Source organism: Brachyistius frenatus, unplaced genomic scaffold (genome assembly GCF_029030835.1).
Source record: "Brachyistius frenatus isolate BFR_SWC_R1_liver_20210118 unplaced genomic scaffold, ASM2903083v1 Contig_99, whole genome shotgun sequence".
NCBI classification, from domain to species: Eukaryota; Metazoa; Chordata; class Actinopteri; family Embiotocidae; genus Brachyistius; species Brachyistius frenatus.
The window spans coordinates 1,213,017-1,229,423 of record NW_027210698.1 but is presented as its reverse complement, the minus strand read 5'-3'; the positions used below and the strand labels follow the sequence as shown (position 1 = coordinate 1,229,423).

Sequence of the window (16,407 nt, the reverse complement as noted above, 5' to 3'; positions counted from 1 at the left end):
CTCCCATCATCCAAAAACAGGCACCTCAGGTCAGGTTACCTGGCGCCGCGCTAGTGGCAGCCTGCTGCAGCAGCTCCCCCCTGAGAGCCCCCCTGCTGTAGTGAAGACATTTCCCCTCGGGGATTAATAAAGTGTATAAAATAAAAAATAAAAAAATAAAAACTTAAAGGAGGCAGATTTATCGAAGAAAACGGCAGGTTTTGTGAAAGATGTGACTTATAGGAGAAAGTGAGAATAAATTGTAGTATTTTCTTTTGAATTATGATGAGTTATGAATATCTTTTTTAAATGAAACGTCTGCTCGGTATCCGGAAATGTTGTCATACACTGGCAACGACAGAATGAAATGGTTGTTTAATATTTTAAAGTTGCGACCTATTGTTCTAAATCCTAGAAAAAAACGTCAGGATTGTGTATTTTCTTGGTATTATTTTACATTTATGTTGCTTCTCTGGTTCAATAGTTTCTTTTTCTAAATAATGTCTTGTACGCCTGCTTGGGCTGGGCGTGTTAGTTCTGCATGACACAACAATAAAGTAAATCAATCATACGGTATCAGTAAATGCCATTGAATAAATACCACGTATTTACTTCGTAACTATGCTGTGCTCGATCACGTAACCTGCACTCTCTGTTTGCATCCTGCACAATCAGCTGCCTCTGGCTCAAGTACTGTGCAGCTTTGAGGTACTTGTATTTACTTTTGCTAGTATTTTGGTATTATACACAACTTTATACACTTATAAGGACACAATTTATAGGGAAATATTACATTTTTACTGCATTTATTTGACAGATGAAGAATTGACAGTGTCTTTAAAGAGCTTAGAAAAACAGTACATTAATAAAGATTTAACCAAAGGGTCTCGACCTTGATAGATTTATGACCTCTTACAAAAAGCAGAATCTGGATGGGGCCTCTTGTTGTGTTTCAATCTGTAAGTTATTAGTTCCATCAAAGGACTTTTACTTTTAGTGGGGTACAGTGTTGTACTTCTGCAAAAGTAAACAATCTGAATACTCCTTCCACCCTTTTTACTAGCTGATTGGGAGAGAACACAGTAATGCGAGTTCAACTTTTTTCTCCACATTTCCACTTTATTGTATCCTCTGTCGTACCAACGATAGAACAACTAATATATTAGTTTTTCTTTTAAATATACAGATTCAGACTGTAAAAGCATGTAATACACCCGTCAGTACACTACAGTATAGCGTGTCACGTTTTGCCTCCGCCTGGGTGTGAAAAGTACAGGCATGTACAAAGAGGAAGGTCATGTGGTGGAGGTCATTTAACAAAGTACAAAAGTCCAAAGTAGTCAGGCTGAGAGTGGTTGGATGGAGCAAACCCAGGACTGTCTTTCACCCAGGAGACCTGTTACTGAGTCTGTGAGAAAGCAACATGAATTTCTTTAAAGACATTTTTTTCGAACCCTTACCATATGTTGTTTTCCCCTGAATCATGTGGTTTTTCTCACCTGTCGGTGACACTGAGAGGATGCTGTAGTGTACTGACGGGTGTATTACAGGGTTTATTGTTGAACTTATAGACATTCAGATAGACTGTATAGTTACATGCTATAAAAATCTGTCTGTTGCAGTTGGTTCCCAGATATGGAGCTGGTCATATAGCTGACATACTGCTCCTAGATAAGATAGGGCTACTGTATACAATCCAACAGTGATGCATAGGCTGCATGTAGATGTGAAAGTGGTTGTAATACACTGTGGAGAAGCTCGTAATTCACACAAAAGCAGTGGTGGGAAGACTGAAAAATGTTTCTGCTCTCACAGACAATACAAGGTGAAAACATGCTGTGTGTCTCTGGTCAGATGGCTGCTCTGTCATCGTGCAGCCATGCATCTGTGCCCAGAGTGTGAAGAACTGAGGATGATGTTATTTACCATGAGGAAAACACGTAGCTGGGAACAAAACCACGGCCTTGTTTTTTTTAAATGCACTGTCTCCTCCGGTGGCACCAAGCTTTCAGCATATGGTGCTTCGCTGCTCTGGTTCTACTATCAGCGGGTGACTCAGCAAAGCTTATGAAAGCTATGAAGGATGTCAGAATAACCTTCCTCTGGAATAAAAAATCAAATGTTTGGGCTTTTGAGTTCTGCTCAGCAAATCGTGTGGCATTTCAAAAGACACGTAAAGTTTCTCCATTAAAACTTTGGAGGTTTTCTTGCACACTAAATACAACGCTTTTCAGTCAGAGACGTGATAAATTAATGATACCTCTGCAACCGTAATGATGATGATGATGATGATGTAATTACTGCAGTCATTTGACACCACTGATGTTTGCTGTTCTCTTATAAAAGTCGGCAGTGGTGTTTTATTGTTTCTGTAAAATTAAAAGCACATTTCTCAGAAACCCTCAGTCATAAAGATCATCTTTGCCTCCTCGGCCAAAGGTTTCTTTTTGCACTGAAAAGAAAAAACATGCTGACATTTATTTCAGGTTAAAATCTGCTTTTGTCTGAAGTTCTTAGCTCGCTTTAAATGAGGGACATCTGCCAGTTTCGTGCCATCAAATAAACATTATTCATGGCAACGTCGTTGCAGGAAAAGCACAGGTGTATTGATGATGGCTACTTTTTACTTAGGGGAAGATAAAGGGAAAATAAAAAAAATGTATGCACAAGAACCATGACTTCATATAAAAGTAGACTCGGCCTCCTTTTCTGGTAAATGAGGCCGACGCGGAACTACATCACCACCGAGTGCCACCAGGGGTGACTCTTAAAAGCTTCCGGCTCCAAAGACTACCATTCAACTTCTCTCATGAAATACAAAGTAAAAAAGATTTTTCCACAAACTATTACGGTGTTGTTAGCTACAGTCGTTCTTTTTTTTAAAATTAATTTTCTGGTGGTCCATCTGAAAATAAACCTGTGATTGATTACATATCGGGCTTCAAACAAATGTTGAGGGTCTGTGGTGCAGTCTTGCTTCCGCTATTGGTGGGCGACGGTCAAACAGTCAAACTGGAAGCTTTATAACGGTAGTTCCCAAACCAATGGGTCACGTTACTGTTGGATGTCACTTGAACAAATAAAATGAAACACAAGACAACACTTTATTAAGATCAAAGAATTGAATAAAGCAAAACACATTTTAAAGGCGCAATAGTGCATAAATGCAGACAAGTGCAAGGGAGCTTCAGGCGTAGCTCGAAAAGGCTAAAGTAAAAAAATGTATTTTAAACTTAAGTTTCCCTGATATCTACAGGTAGTGTACTGACAAAAGCTGAATCCCTGATCTTTCAGCTGTTGCTGGGAACGTCCAATAAACCAGCAGCAGATAATCGCAGTGCACTTGAAGGCATGTAGTTAACCGGAAAGTTGGTAATGTAAGTTGGTCCGAGATCATTCAGAGCTTTATATGTAAGGAGGAGGACCTTAATGTCAAGTCTTTGTGTAGCCAAGCGGCAACCAACAGTGACGTCACCCACTGGTTTGTGAACGGCCGTTATGGAGCATCTAGTTGGGATTTTGTCCGTCGCCATCTTGCTGTTTTGGAGCCAGAAGTGACTATATGTGAACAAGCTGAGGAGGAATGAGCAGTGGTTCTAAATCGACCTGATTTGACACTATGCCCCGCCCATCTGACTGCACAACAGGCCTGTCAATCAAACAGACACACCCCCAAAACATACCACTATTTGAGGCCTAATATCTAATTAATGATGGAATTAATTTTAGATGGACCGGCAGAAAATTAATAAGGAGTGACTGAAGCAAACGTTTTGTGGAAAAAAATGATTGACTTTGTATTTCATGAGAGAAGTTGAACGGGAGTCTATGGAGCCAACCTCTAGAGGCTCTCGGTGACATTGCAGTTTAAGGTATTTTCACATTGGCCTCATTTGTCAGACCCAGAAGCTACGTCCACTTTTATATACAGCAGGGGACTCCAACCTTTCTTCCTCTGAGAGCTACTTTGACTAAATAAAACATGTCCGAGAGCAACACGTTCAGTAACATTTATTCACTTAGCTGAGCTCCACCAAACCAGCTGAATACGCTTTTATGTGAACAATAACAAATTGATACTCAACACACACATATTCAACCAGTAGGTCACAAGCTACTAATTGGAGACCTCTGATCTCAAAAGCTATAGAGAGTCGATGCAGGTACTCAGTGCAGAGTAGCTAAAACTGGACTAAAGTGCTCGCTCCTCTTTGTTTTCACTAACAGCCAAGCTGCAATGTTTTGAATCAACTGAAGTCTTTTTCTTTTCCTTTGGAGGCCAGTAAAAAGTGCATTACAATAATCCAGCTGGCCAGAAATGAAGGCATGAATCAGCTTTTTAGCATCTGTCCAGTTATGCTCCACTTTCTGTTTAATTCTGATTTAATGCAATAAGTAAAAATATCTGCTGTGAAAAAGGTTTTTAAAATCTTCAGCAGCATCTAAACATGAAGATAAACAGTGTGAAGGGCCTCAATCCTGATCAAAATGAATTTGGGACTCACTTTTTGCAGATAATAGCTGCACATTTATTGCCTATATCTGAAACATAACTCTTCCTACTCGCATGCAGGCAACCACTGGGGTTTCCCAGAGAGCCTGACTGAATCTACAAGCTGTCAGTCAACACCCTGGGTACTTTCTCAGACGCAGTGATGGTAATTATGAAGATACACTGGTCTCATTAAGCTGAAATGAATTTCAGAAATTGAAATCATGTTCCCAGCAGAGAAACCAAGAGCCGTGTTAATCTGTTCGAGATTCTGTGTACGACACATGAAGAGATAAATCCTGAGAAAACAATGAGACGAGGAGAAGCTGCTGTTTTTATTTGATTCAACCTTGCATTCACTGATCTTCACAGAGCTGCTGGCATGGCTGAGTAAGACCACATATAGCCCAAAGATTTTGTTCTTATTTTCTATAGTTTTGAAATATTACATGGAAATTGTTGAGCATCAACAACCAGGCCTGTTGCTATGAAGCAGTGTGTCATCTATCAGCTGTCACTCATCAGTTAGAGGAAAGGCCAGTAGGGTGTACAACTAAAACAAATATGAAAGTCAGAAAGGAGGATGACTTTTATTCTGCTGAAATAAGAATAACAACGAATCATTAGCCAAAGACGAGATTACATCAGACCTTTCATTTTGTCCTGATTTAATGTTCTGTCTGGTATCAATCCTCATGTATTGTCACTAAATAGATAAATGAGCTCTAGAGCTGCCAATCAGAGGTTTGTTTCATGACGGCTTGGCTGTGCTGCAGCAAGGTTTCATACATTTCAAAGGTATTCTAACAATGAGCAAACTGACGTCATTACTTTGAAATAAATATCTTTTTTTGTTGCTTTCAATAGGAGGTCAAGGACAGACATATTGAAGAGGAGTGAGGCAACGCTTGTGCAAGGATGAGTACTAAATAAAGGAACAACAGAAGCTCTAAATGAAGACATTCTTCAGAGATATGTCATCTCCTCTCCTCTTGTTTCGTCTCTCACTAGAAATTTTGCCCTCACATTTAAAACAGGTGTGTATTCCCAGTCTGATACTGTTTGTCAAGAGAGCATACACAGTCTACTATTCAGTACGCAAAAAAAGAAGCTGGCAAAGTTAGTGACGCAATACTTTATGGGTGTATTACGTTGGTCGGTGCTAAACAGCGCAAGTGAAACACAATCAGAGGATTAGCTGCTGCTCAGGTGGATGCACTTTATGGACCTCTCCAGGGTACACAAGGTAAATCTGAGAGGTCATGAAATGATTAACGTGTTAAGAAAAAGGAAAACCATAATTCTGCTTCAATATTCCAAATTTTTTGTGACTCTTTTCCCGTCTGGAGAAACATTTAATAGACACATTTAACCTGCAATGAGGAGGGGGAGCATTTCATAGTCTCCATAAATGCACTATGTCTCAGCCTGCAAATCATTACTGGCATGACTGCATCATTCAAAATGGCAGCATTATTCAATACCACACCACTATAACAAGCAGTAATAAACATTTTAAACTGCTGTGAAGGAAGAGTTCAGTTATCACACGGCTAGGATGGAGACAAGGACCAAACATCAGTGCTTTTGCAGTATAATTAATACGAAGCTCCATATTTGTGGGATGCGAGACCATGGGCTGTGAATAGTTAATACCTTGTTTTTGTTCATTTAAAACCAGTTTCAGAGGCCAGAATTGGTAAAACTATACAACACTCCTCAAAAAGAACCTTTTAAAAGATTATTTTTTTTAATTTTTTGCTACCCTAATAACAATCCTCCAACCACATGTGAAGTCCTCGTCCCACTGCTGTACGTGCTGTCAGCCTTTAAAGCCCATTCATATAATATTTAGCTATGCAAAAAAACTTGACCTGCCCTGACCCATTATAAACTATATTTATTACTGTTATTAATATTGGTAGTATTTTGTAAGCTTTGATAGTGAGTGAGATATTGTCAACTTTTATTTTTCCCTGTCACAATCCTGTTTGTTTATTATTATTATTATTATTATTTTCGATAAGAATCATGAGAGAAATCAAATAAATCCGCTTTATTACTTTTCAGGTATACTGTACAGTGCACACCAGACAGTCTATGGCACATACATACACCATACACTATATCAACGTTGCGATGGTGCCCCCTACTGGTGAACAGCTGCAAACGCAAAACAATGCTGCCTACATCCTATTGGTTGAGGATACGCGACGCAAACACGGAAATTCAATCAACGTTGAATTTATGCTTTTGTTTTCGATTTCTGAACACGGCATGTGGAATAGCTTTGCCTGGTAGTTTTAACAGGCAAGTTTTCTTTCACTTTTCTGTAATTTATGTGCTGATAGGACATTACAGAGACACTTGTCCACCGTTAGTGGCTGTGTGGCTGTGTTTGACCTGTACCTTGTGTTGTAGACGCAGACATGAGTGAGTTTCCTGTGAACCCTCTGGTGTTGATTGGTGTCGGTTCCAGCTTCGCCTTCTCTGGTTTGTTTTATCATCTATACACGGAGAAGAAGAAAGAGTTAGAGAAGCTGAAGGAAAGTACATCACTGCTCTGAACTTATTAATACAGCAGGACGCACTTTTATAATGACTCAGACTGTTCTTCTCCACCTCAGGAAATACCCATTTTCAAACCAGATCAACATCTGGTCAAAACACTGAAGGCATCTCCCTACAAGAGACTCCAGTATGTTGCTGTTGAAGGTACAAACGTGTCATTTAATTGAATGAAGGAGGTCAGAGATGGTTTTAAGAGGACTCACGGTGTCCTTCGTGTCTGTTTGAAGGTCAGATCCAGGCAGATGGGGAGCCTCTGGTCAGCCAGTTTGTCCCACGATGCCTTGGTGTGATTCAGAAGATTGAGGTGGAGGAGCACTGGAAATACTGGAACCCCAGCACCAAGGCATGGTACGTACCGCTGAGGAATACACACTCAATAAATCGTCACTCTATGGGCCTATTAGTAACAGCTCTTCTTCCAGGGACTCTCGGAAAATGAACAGAAAGGAGACCAACAACATGGTGCCCTTCAGCCTGATCAGCCCCGGAGCCTACATCTCCGACTTCCACGTGAAGGTGCAGAGCCCTCTGGAGGCCTCCGGCTGCTTCCTGGAGAGGGTTTATTTCAGGATGAGACGAGCAGAGGAGGGCCTGATGAACGTGGTGCTGCAGGGCCTGAGCGGGGAGAAACCCGTGGCGATGGAGGAGAGCGAGGAGCTGCTGCGAGTGGGGAGCACGGTGACGGGGTTCGGAGAGGTGGTGCTGGAGGGAGGCCGGGTGATGAGGCTGCAGCCCCCGCAGGACGGCCGCACGTACATCCTGGTGCCCACCAGCCACAGGAGCTTCATGGACAGCCACGAGGCTTCGGCCAGCGTGTGGAAGATGCTGGCTGCTGTCACTGGGATCACAGGGGCTTCTCTAGCAGCGATGGTCATCTATAGGTTGGTGGGAAAACAGGACGACAGATCAAAGTAGGATCCATCACACTGCCTCGGGTCGCTTTGTTCCAGCTCCTGTAGCCCAGTCTAAATACTAAAACGATCCATGTGTATGTTTTGATTTGTTTTGCGGTCACATGTGGCGTTTTGTCACATCGCAAGATGAATCAAACTCTTTTCTATAATAGCCATGAGAGCGGGAAACACACTGATGTTTATGAAATCACAACAAAATTAGAAATAAAATAGCAAAACACAGATAGAGAAACATCTTTTTGAAGGACACATCAACGCTTCAGAAAACAAGTTAAAGGTCCCATATTTGACATATTCAGCTGTTTTATTTGCTGGATGTTCAAAAGATATTTCTGGGATTTTAAGTACCAAAAATCATGTTGATGATGTTTTAAATGTCCTAAATTTCTCTGCTGCTCCACTAAGAACAGGCTGTTTTCTGTCCGTGCCTTTAAGACAATGATATCAGTGAAACTCTTCTGATTAGTTGACTCCTTTCTGCGTGACAAACGCTCAGACCAATCACAGGTTCTTTGATTTGTAGCTTTCCACCTCCATGTCAGAATGAGTGCTTCATTTTGTTTTGTATTGTATTAAGGTCGAACAGTGAGCCGTGCTGAGGGCCGACATGTGACATAAGCATTTGTGACATCACAAACTTACGGTAGGCTAAACAGCACAAACATTGAATCCCGAGCTGTGTATTTCTCTGTGGACTAACACCTAGACCCTCTTTATAATAAAAAAAGAAATGGAAATCAGAATTTCTACAATGTGACCTATAAAAAACTAAAAACAAAATACAGAAAACAAATTAACACACTCGAAACAACCAAACTAAAAACAGTTTACAAACCACACTCGGATACCCAATTCAATATCTTCCAACTATTGTGTTTTCTGAAATGCTGCGTTCCATATTGTGCTGTATTTTGTCCCTCTGGACCACCGTACTGCGACCACTTTCAAGATTCGTAACTGCTCGTCAGAAAAACTTGAGAGTTGTGCTCTTCTTACAATCAGATAATAGTTAATTCAGCGGTTTGTGGACCTAAAACAGTGTGAATGAAAGAACAAGGATTAATCCTCATCGGTTTAACATGCAAACATCAAAGTGACAAACGCAGATCGCCGAGATCTGCTCGTGCACCTTTTAGCCCTCAACATAATGTGACGCAGATGAAACATCTCACTTTTAATGCAGTTTTTTTACACTAAAAATACCTTTAAAACTGCTACTTAACAAAGGAAAATATATATTATATGTATACTATATATATATATATATATATAGTATATATATATATGTATACTATATATATAATATTTTTTTTGGATCAATTTATATTCAATAAGCTTCAAGTTTAGGAGGATCATGTGGTGTAACACATACAATCAAGATTTTATTGTAACAATCTTCGCTCTTTTGCTTTTTACTGTGAATGTGATCGGTGAAATGATTGATGTGATTTCAGTGTTATCAGATGTTTTTAATCAAACTTTACCAGAATAAAGACTGCCTATATTTAACAGATAATCTTCTACCTCTTGGATGATTGTTTTTACTGTACTGTTTTCAAAGTATGTCCACAATCAATGCTCAGTATTGAGATAAATAAATGTACTCAGTTTTTTTTTAGTTTTTTTTTTATTTTGTTTTGAAGGTGGTGGTTTTAGTTTTGTAACATTAAAAACAATAAAAACTGCAGTTTTCATTTTGAGTGGCAGATTTTGAGTGAACCAGATACAGACAGTTAAATCTGAGCAGACTGAGTGTCGTTCTTCTTTATTTGGATATTGGCATCCACAACACGCAGCCGTTACATGACGCGGCTCTATGTAATAAAATAAGTCAGCTTCAACTGTACAGAGCAGATCCCAATGGTTAGTAGAAGCAGAAAGCTGCTGGAGAAAGTAAAACCGAGTCGACCGAGTCCATCCTTAAAGCTGCCCGTTATTCTCCGTCCTCCTCTGAAGACTCCTCCGCCTCCTCCAACCACTGGATGAACTTCTGAAGCTGTTGGAGGGAAACAAAGAATAAAAACAAGACTGTCAGACCTGATGGATGATGAGTGGTTTTGGTGACAGAGGGAGGAGACGGAAACTACTGCAGCTACACAGATCAAGTTCAAATGAATCACTGTTTCACTTAAGCGCTGTTACAATCATATTTCCTATATAGTGGTGTAATTAGTTGAATGTCATAATTAAATGGAGTAAACAACAATTGAGGGACAATTTTAAAAAATCCAACCAATCACTGACAACTTCTTTATTTTATTTATTGACCATTTTCCTCATTGATTAATTTCATGATTTCCTCAGTGGGTCAGGTTTGGTGCCACAGATGAACATAAATTAACTGTATTTTATTTTGTTACTTCAGAACTTTAGTAAAAAGTGAAAGACACAAAAATTAAAGGTGTATTTAACCAGATTGAATTAATATTCAAATACAGTTGTCAAGACAGCAGTAATGTGTCTATCGATTTCTATTTTTACTGTTTTCATTTGAATATACATGATTGTGTCTTATTTCATCGCGGTCATTATTTAAATTATAACTTTTTGAATTGACTCAATACTGTTTCCAAATTTCTTTTAATAAAAAAGGAGTCTCTGACATACAGTGTCTCCCTTCACTCCTTAACAATATATATATATATATATATACACAACATACAGTCCGTTCCTACTTCTCCATACTCTCTATTACATAAGACGACTAACCAAGATACTAAAAGGGGAAATTCCCAGAGAGCAGTTGTGTTTAAAAGCTACCATCCCAGCCTGTATCCTCCTGCCCTGAAGGACCCTGGGTAAGTTGTTACACATCTGATCTGACTTTCGTTGATGTAACCTCAAGAATCGCCTCCATGTTTAAAACGGCTTTAACCTCCCACCATAAACAACAGCTGTTCCTCTGAGCATTCAAAGACGGTGAGTATCGAGCCTGTGGTTACCGCGATCAGGTGGTACCGAACTTAAGTTCCTTCTTGTTATAAGTGCGCCGTGTGTCCTGAGTGACCCAGCTCGCTCTGTACTCACCCCCTGGTTCTTGCGGAGCTGCCTGCTCTTGTCGCCGGTGGCTCCCTGAGAGAACCAGCGCAGGATCATCTCCTCCTCCAGGATCTCCAGCTGGTACATGTTCATCAGCACCTGGGTCACAAAACAACGCAGCACATTCAGCCGCAAGGACCAACCAGACTGGAGGACCACAGAAAGCTCTACGGTTTCTCCATGTCCTGTGTTATATCCAGTCATCTGTGTACATGTAGTGTTGACTGATCCTGACCTTGACCATTGCAGCCCAGTGGCTCTCCTGCTCCAGGAAGTGCTCCTCGAAGGCAGCCAGGCAGTCCAGATGGTCTTGTGCCCTCTTCACGTAGTTCTTAAATACCGGAGCCCATTGCTTTAATAACTGAGACAAAGAAAAAGACATAATTAATCACAGAATATCTCCTTTTTTCCGACGTGGTCTCTACAGTGACAGGAAAGATGTTAAAAATACTGTGCTCTCGCTCACCGGCAGCAGCAGACCGACGTATTGTGAAGGGGTGAGATGTGGGCCCTGCTGCTGCAGCGGGTACTCCAGCACCACCCTGGTTAGAATCTGCATCACCTCCTTCAAAGTGATGTTGTAGGCGTACCTAGAACAAGGAGAGGGAGTCACACACACTGTTCACCACGAGGAGGAGCGACAGAGCAGAGAGCGAGTTGCTCCTTACTTCAGAGAGTTGATCTCCAGCACCAGATTGTCACAGCCGATGTTCTCCTCCAGACCTCTCTGCAGCGTCCCGAGCACCTCCAACTGGAAGACTACACAACAGCAGTCAGGCATTAGTCAGATATCAAGCAACAGTTTGTAACATTGTGCCTTTAAACTCAGGGAAATTCATTCATTATTTATATCATGAAATTATTGAGCAGATCGCTGGTTTTGCTGTCTTGTCTTTTGTCTCTGGCCAGCAGGGGGCGTTGCAGGGCTGGATGATGTGGACTAAAACAATATATCTCAGTAGTTTCAGGATGAATTGTGATACATGCTACATAACTGTATTTTCTTTAAAGTAGGTTAAATGTTCATTTGTAAGTCAAAACCACAACTTACAAATGAACATTTTTATTAGAACAGAGTGGGATCTAAATATATTGCTAAGACGGGATTTCCTTTGCTGTTTAAAAATAATAGTTTCGAAACATTTAAATAAAAAATAATATTAAATTAAAAACCCGATATTAGATCAAAAATAGGCCTATCTCTGAGAACGTGGCTTCAGTTATTTTCAGCAACAATAATAGACCGACATCTTGTAGTAAACATTTTGTCTCATTTCCACCAGTTACTGTTCATTGTCTCCATCCATCTTCACAATGGCTCATTACGCGCTGTACATTTAAACAATTACAGCTCTCTCATTGTTTTAGTGACTTTCTCGCTGATCCAACAGTTGTTTACAAGCTATACGAGTTACTTTAGCTTAGCAATTAGCGATGGGCTCCCCTCTCTCCCTGTCCTGCTCTGTGTGTCTTATTGTTCCTCTGCTTTCTTTAGCGAGGCTCAGTGAATTGGAGGTGCAGTCAGCCCCCAGCAGCCGGTTCGAGCCGAGCCAGCGTCGCTCCTACGCTGCCGGGTGGCGAGTACGAGCTTGTTGTTGTTGGATGAGAGTCTGAAGGAAGCATAGCTTCAACAACATAACCCGTCTCACCTTTGTCATCGTCCATCTCAGGAGAGGGAATCACCGGATCATCAGGACCGTCAGGCTCACTGTCCTCACTGTCACTCTCAGGATCCGGGTTCAACACCAAACCTGATGAACACAACACAAAACAAAAGGTTTACTATAACATCATGGGAAATGCCTGCTTTACAGACTTGTTGATGAACGCGAGAGGACAGCCGAGCTGCCGTCCTACCCCAGAGACACTGCGACAGCTCTTCGTCCTCTGTGTCGTCCAGACTGCTGGCCTTCCAGATGTAGCCTTTTCCTTCTGTCCCAACCTCCGCTGGGTTAAAAACTGGAGGACAGGACAAAATACAAAGTCACTACCTGAGACATGAAAGCAGTTTGATAACGTGAATCCGTCTGACGAAGAGTCAACACGCACCTTTCTGTTTGACTTTGTCTTTACTTTGACCGACCTCGGCATCATCACTGAGGAATTCATCATCATCATCCTCTTCCTCCTCCTCTGGATGGTGCATTGACACCACAGTGCCTTCTGGTAGAGAGATGTTTGGGCCCATCACCACCTGGGAAACACACACACACACACACACACACACACACACACACACACACACACACACACACACACACACACACACACACACACACACAAGGATCGCTGGTTTATCACTAATCTATGTCACTGATTTCATACATGAAACAGTCAAATAAAATATGTATTCGAGGCACATTTACATCACCAACTGTGCTGGGAACTTAAACGCTCATCTTCTGACAGACAGACAGACAGACAGACAGACAGACGGGGGGGGGGTTAACAGTTCTGCAGAAATGCAGTCTTCCACCGGCCAAAAAGCAAATCAGCGTCAACCACCACATTAGATGAGATACTACTACAATACCACTCTCATGTATTCACACTAAATGTGAAGCAGCTACAGGGTTCAAACAGCCTCACACGTGCTGCTTTATGATGACGGCTATGCGCTGGATTATATGTTGGACAGGTATAGTGATTTTCTGGAGGCTCCACTGGTTGCTTGGCAACCTCGCAGTGACAAAAAGACTCCATTGAGTCACAGCACGAGGCCACGCTGATAACCAGCTGCTGCCTGCGGCTTCATGTGCAGACATTCGAGTGGTATCGATCTTCTCGTTTGATTTTTGACAAGAAAGCAAACAAGCTGCTTTGGTTTCTTTAGCGTGTCGTGTTTAAACATCCATCCATCCATCCATCCATCCATCCATCCATCCATCCATCGGCAGATTTTGCTGTAAAAACCAAACCAGTGACACATGTAGAGCTGCTCAGATCAGAAACTCACTCATCAACTAATCTGACCCAAATGTAACATTTCCTACAAACAGAAACAAGAGATGATAAATTCTGTGCAGCTCACATTATAGGCCAGGACACACTGTTTGTTAAGAGTCACGCCCTCTTTGACCTCAGCCTTGTCGCAGACCACAGACTGGCTGATCCCCACATTACTGGCAATGTGCACGTTATTCCAGATGTAGGCGTGGTCCAGGATTACATTGTCACCTGTGGCCATATAAAACAAGAGAAATGTTCACGACGCTTCTATAAGCTGCTGATTAAAAAAAAAAAAAAAAAACTCCTCTCTTCATCACGCCGGACGGAGATCTCACCGATGGTGCAGTTGTTGCCGATGACGCTGTTAGAGATGTAGCAGTTGGCGCCGATGCTGGTGTCGCAGCCGATGAGGACGTTCTCCTCCATCTGGCTGCCGTGACCCAGGCTGACCCCGGACCCCCGGTAGACGTTGTGGCGAGAGTATGTGCAGCTACGTCCCTCCTGGTCTGTGAAGTTGGCCTCCGGGGTGAGAGGGTAGACCCACCGCCTCACGAGGTCCGACGACACCGAGTCGTACATGAGCAGGTTGGACACTCGGACGCCGTAACCATCCTTCGTAACGTGCATGTGGATCTGGTTTCCCAGGATCTAAACAAAGGAAATGAAGCATTGCATTAACTGCACTAAGTGGCATCTGTAGCGGAACGTAATCTGAAGTTCATAAGCGGTACCTCTTCATTGACTAAAATCCCTCTGACAAAGTCATTCCTAGTTTGGTAGTCAAAATTGTCAGTGAAGAGCTCAGCAACCTGAAAGAAATGAGACCATAAAATGTTGCTGCAGCCAACAGTGATGAGTTCAATACTTCTCTGTGTACAATGAAACTGACCTGTGGGGAGCAGATGCTGATGTGGCAGTCCAGGAGGTCGTGTCTGATTTCAAACTCGTCACTTCCACTGTGGAAAATGTTCTGCAAGACAGGAGCAGCTGTCAGTCAAACCCCGACTGTGTTTAGAGACGTGATTACCACCAGTGAAACTCGCGGTTACCATGGGAAACTGCAGCTTCTTCAGCCCCTGTGTCTTCTGGTAGTGTAAAATCTGCTGGCTGTTGCTGTCCATAGCTACGATGACGTCGTCTTCCTCGCAGCGAGACCTGTGTCCTGGCGACGATTCCTTAAAGATCATCGTCATCACGGAGATGTTCTTATCCGTCTTTCGACGATGCCTGAAGTGAACAAAGCACAGCGTTGAGGATCACACAATTTATACTAACTTTATATATATATATATATATATATAAAAAAAAAAAAGGCCTTTCATCAGCAGCTGAGAGGTTGGTCCTACCGGTGCTCTTGCAGCGCCTGACTGACATCAACGTTGGACACCACGTCTCCGTAAACCAACACGAAGTCAGAGCGCAGGAGAGACTTTGCGTCGACATCCCTGAGCACGTCACCAAGGGAGCGGTACAGGTCCGAGGTGATGATGTGGACTGTGTTTGGAGAGGTGGGCCGACACCACTTTGACCTCCTGTCAGACACACACACACACACAGTCAGTTTCAAATCGCTCACTCAGCACAGTTTGACAGAAGAAGCTCCAACACAGACCGCCGGTGAAACTCACAGCAAGTGTGCCTTGATTTTGCTGGCCATCCAGCAGCAGAAGATGAACGTCTCCTGCACCCCGGTGGAGGTGAGGAACTCCAGCGTGTAGTCGATCATGGCGACGTTTCCCAGCGGCAGCAGCGCCTGGCATCAGTGAACATGTGACAGGTGACGTAAGCAGTCAGAGTAAAGTAACTGAGCAGTCGGGTCTCAGTCTCACATTACTGTTGAACTGAATAAACACATTTTTTAAAAACGCTGCTGGTTTAAACGCGCTGCGGAGTTTTCAGTGACGTCACTGTTTACAGCGTGGACATACTGTTAGCATTCCTGTTAGCTTAGCTCGCTGCCTACCCGTGGCTGGTCCTTCGTCACCGGGAAAAACCTCCGGTTGAAGCTGTCAGCGACTAAAACGGCCTGCAGCGGCTGCTTCTCTTCCTCCTGCCCACCTGCACCTTTTGTACCTGGAAGGCCGGAGCCCGAGCGACTTTGTTTTCCCCCTTTACCGGCCATGTTTGACTCCCAGATGCCCAACTCTGTCGTCAGAAACAGCTACGGCGGCGGTGGAGGGACAATCTCGTGTCTGTGGTTGTTCGCCCTCAGGGCAGTGGAGTCTCAGCACGTGTGTGGTGATGTAATGTCTGTTATTTTTAGAAAAGTACCTCGCCAGGAACCTAAACCTTTTCACAATAAATGGTTAAATATATTTTTGGGTAATTTTAAATGTCCAAATTGAGAATTTAATTCCTGAAGCTTCTATATTCAATATATTCAACTATTTACATGACCAAGGGTCTCCCACTCAAAGCTGATAACGCATACAAATATCTACACTATGTATACTGTTACTTTTA

At 42.3% G+C, this 16,407-nt stretch overlaps 2 protein-coding genes across 2 annotated transcripts; one reads left to right on the top strand and one right to left on the bottom strand.

Moving 5' to 3' along the window:
- The first annotated feature begins 6,715 nt into the window (after nt 1-6,715).
- On the top strand, nt 6,716-8,154 carry mul3 (mitochondrial E3 ubiquitin protein ligase 3). Its single transcript, XM_069711393.1, has 4 exons — nt 6,716-7,021; nt 7,079-7,186; nt 7,270-7,390; nt 7,465-8,154. The coding sequence occupies exons 1-4, from the start codon at nt 6,901-6,903 to the stop codon at nt 7,955-7,957; spliced, it is 843 nt and encodes a 280-aa protein (XP_069567494.1). The 5' UTR covers nt 6,716-6,900; the 3' UTR covers nt 7,958-8,154.
- A 1,542-nt stretch (nt 8,155-9,696) lies between these two features.
- On the bottom strand, nt 9,697-16,099 carry eif2b5 (eukaryotic translation initiation factor 2B, subunit 5 epsilon). The gene is made up of 16 exons (XM_069711362.1): nt 15,908-16,099; nt 15,573-15,697; nt 15,291-15,476; nt 14,994-15,171; nt 14,834-14,914; nt 14,676-14,753; nt 14,280-14,592; nt 14,027-14,172; nt 13,045-13,189; nt 12,853-12,954; nt 12,645-12,746; nt 11,664-11,754; nt 11,462-11,585; nt 11,231-11,356; nt 10,984-11,094; nt 9,697-9,952 (listed from the first exon to the last, which is right to left on the bottom strand). Exons 1-16 carry the CDS (start codon nt 16,064-16,066, stop codon nt 9,890-9,892), a joined length of 2,130 nt encoding a protein of 709 aa, XP_069567463.1. The 5' UTR covers nt 16,067-16,099; the 3' UTR covers nt 9,697-9,889.
- Between the last annotated feature and the right edge of the window lie 308 nt (nt 16,100-16,407).

Bases quoted from the DNA above. Each gene is read 5' to 3' on its own strand.
- eif2b5 (XM_069711362.1), bottom strand. From the start codon at position 16,066: ATGGCCGGTAAAGGGGGAAAACAAAGTCGCTCGGGCTCCGGCCTTCCA. The intron at 14,915-14,993 runs GTAACCGCGAGT...CCTGTCTTGCAG, and splicing joins AGAAGCTGCAGTTTCCCATG to AACATTTTCCACAGTGGAAG. The intron at 11,755-12,644 runs GTGAGACGGGTT...GCTGTTGTGTAG, and splicing joins TGAGATGGACGATGACAAAG to TCTTCCAGTTGGAGGTGCTC.
- mul3 (XM_069711393.1), top strand. From the start codon at position 6,901: ATGAGTGAGTTTCCTGTGAACCCTCTGGTGTTGATTGGTGTCGGTTCC. The intron at 7,187-7,269 runs GTACAAACGTGT...GTCTGTTTGAAG, and splicing joins CCAGTATGTTGCTGTTGAAG to GTCAGATCCAGGCAGATGGG. The intron at 7,391-7,464 runs GTACGTACCGCT...CTCTTCTTCCAG, and splicing joins AACCCCAGCACCAAGGCATG to GGACTCTCGGAAAATGAACA.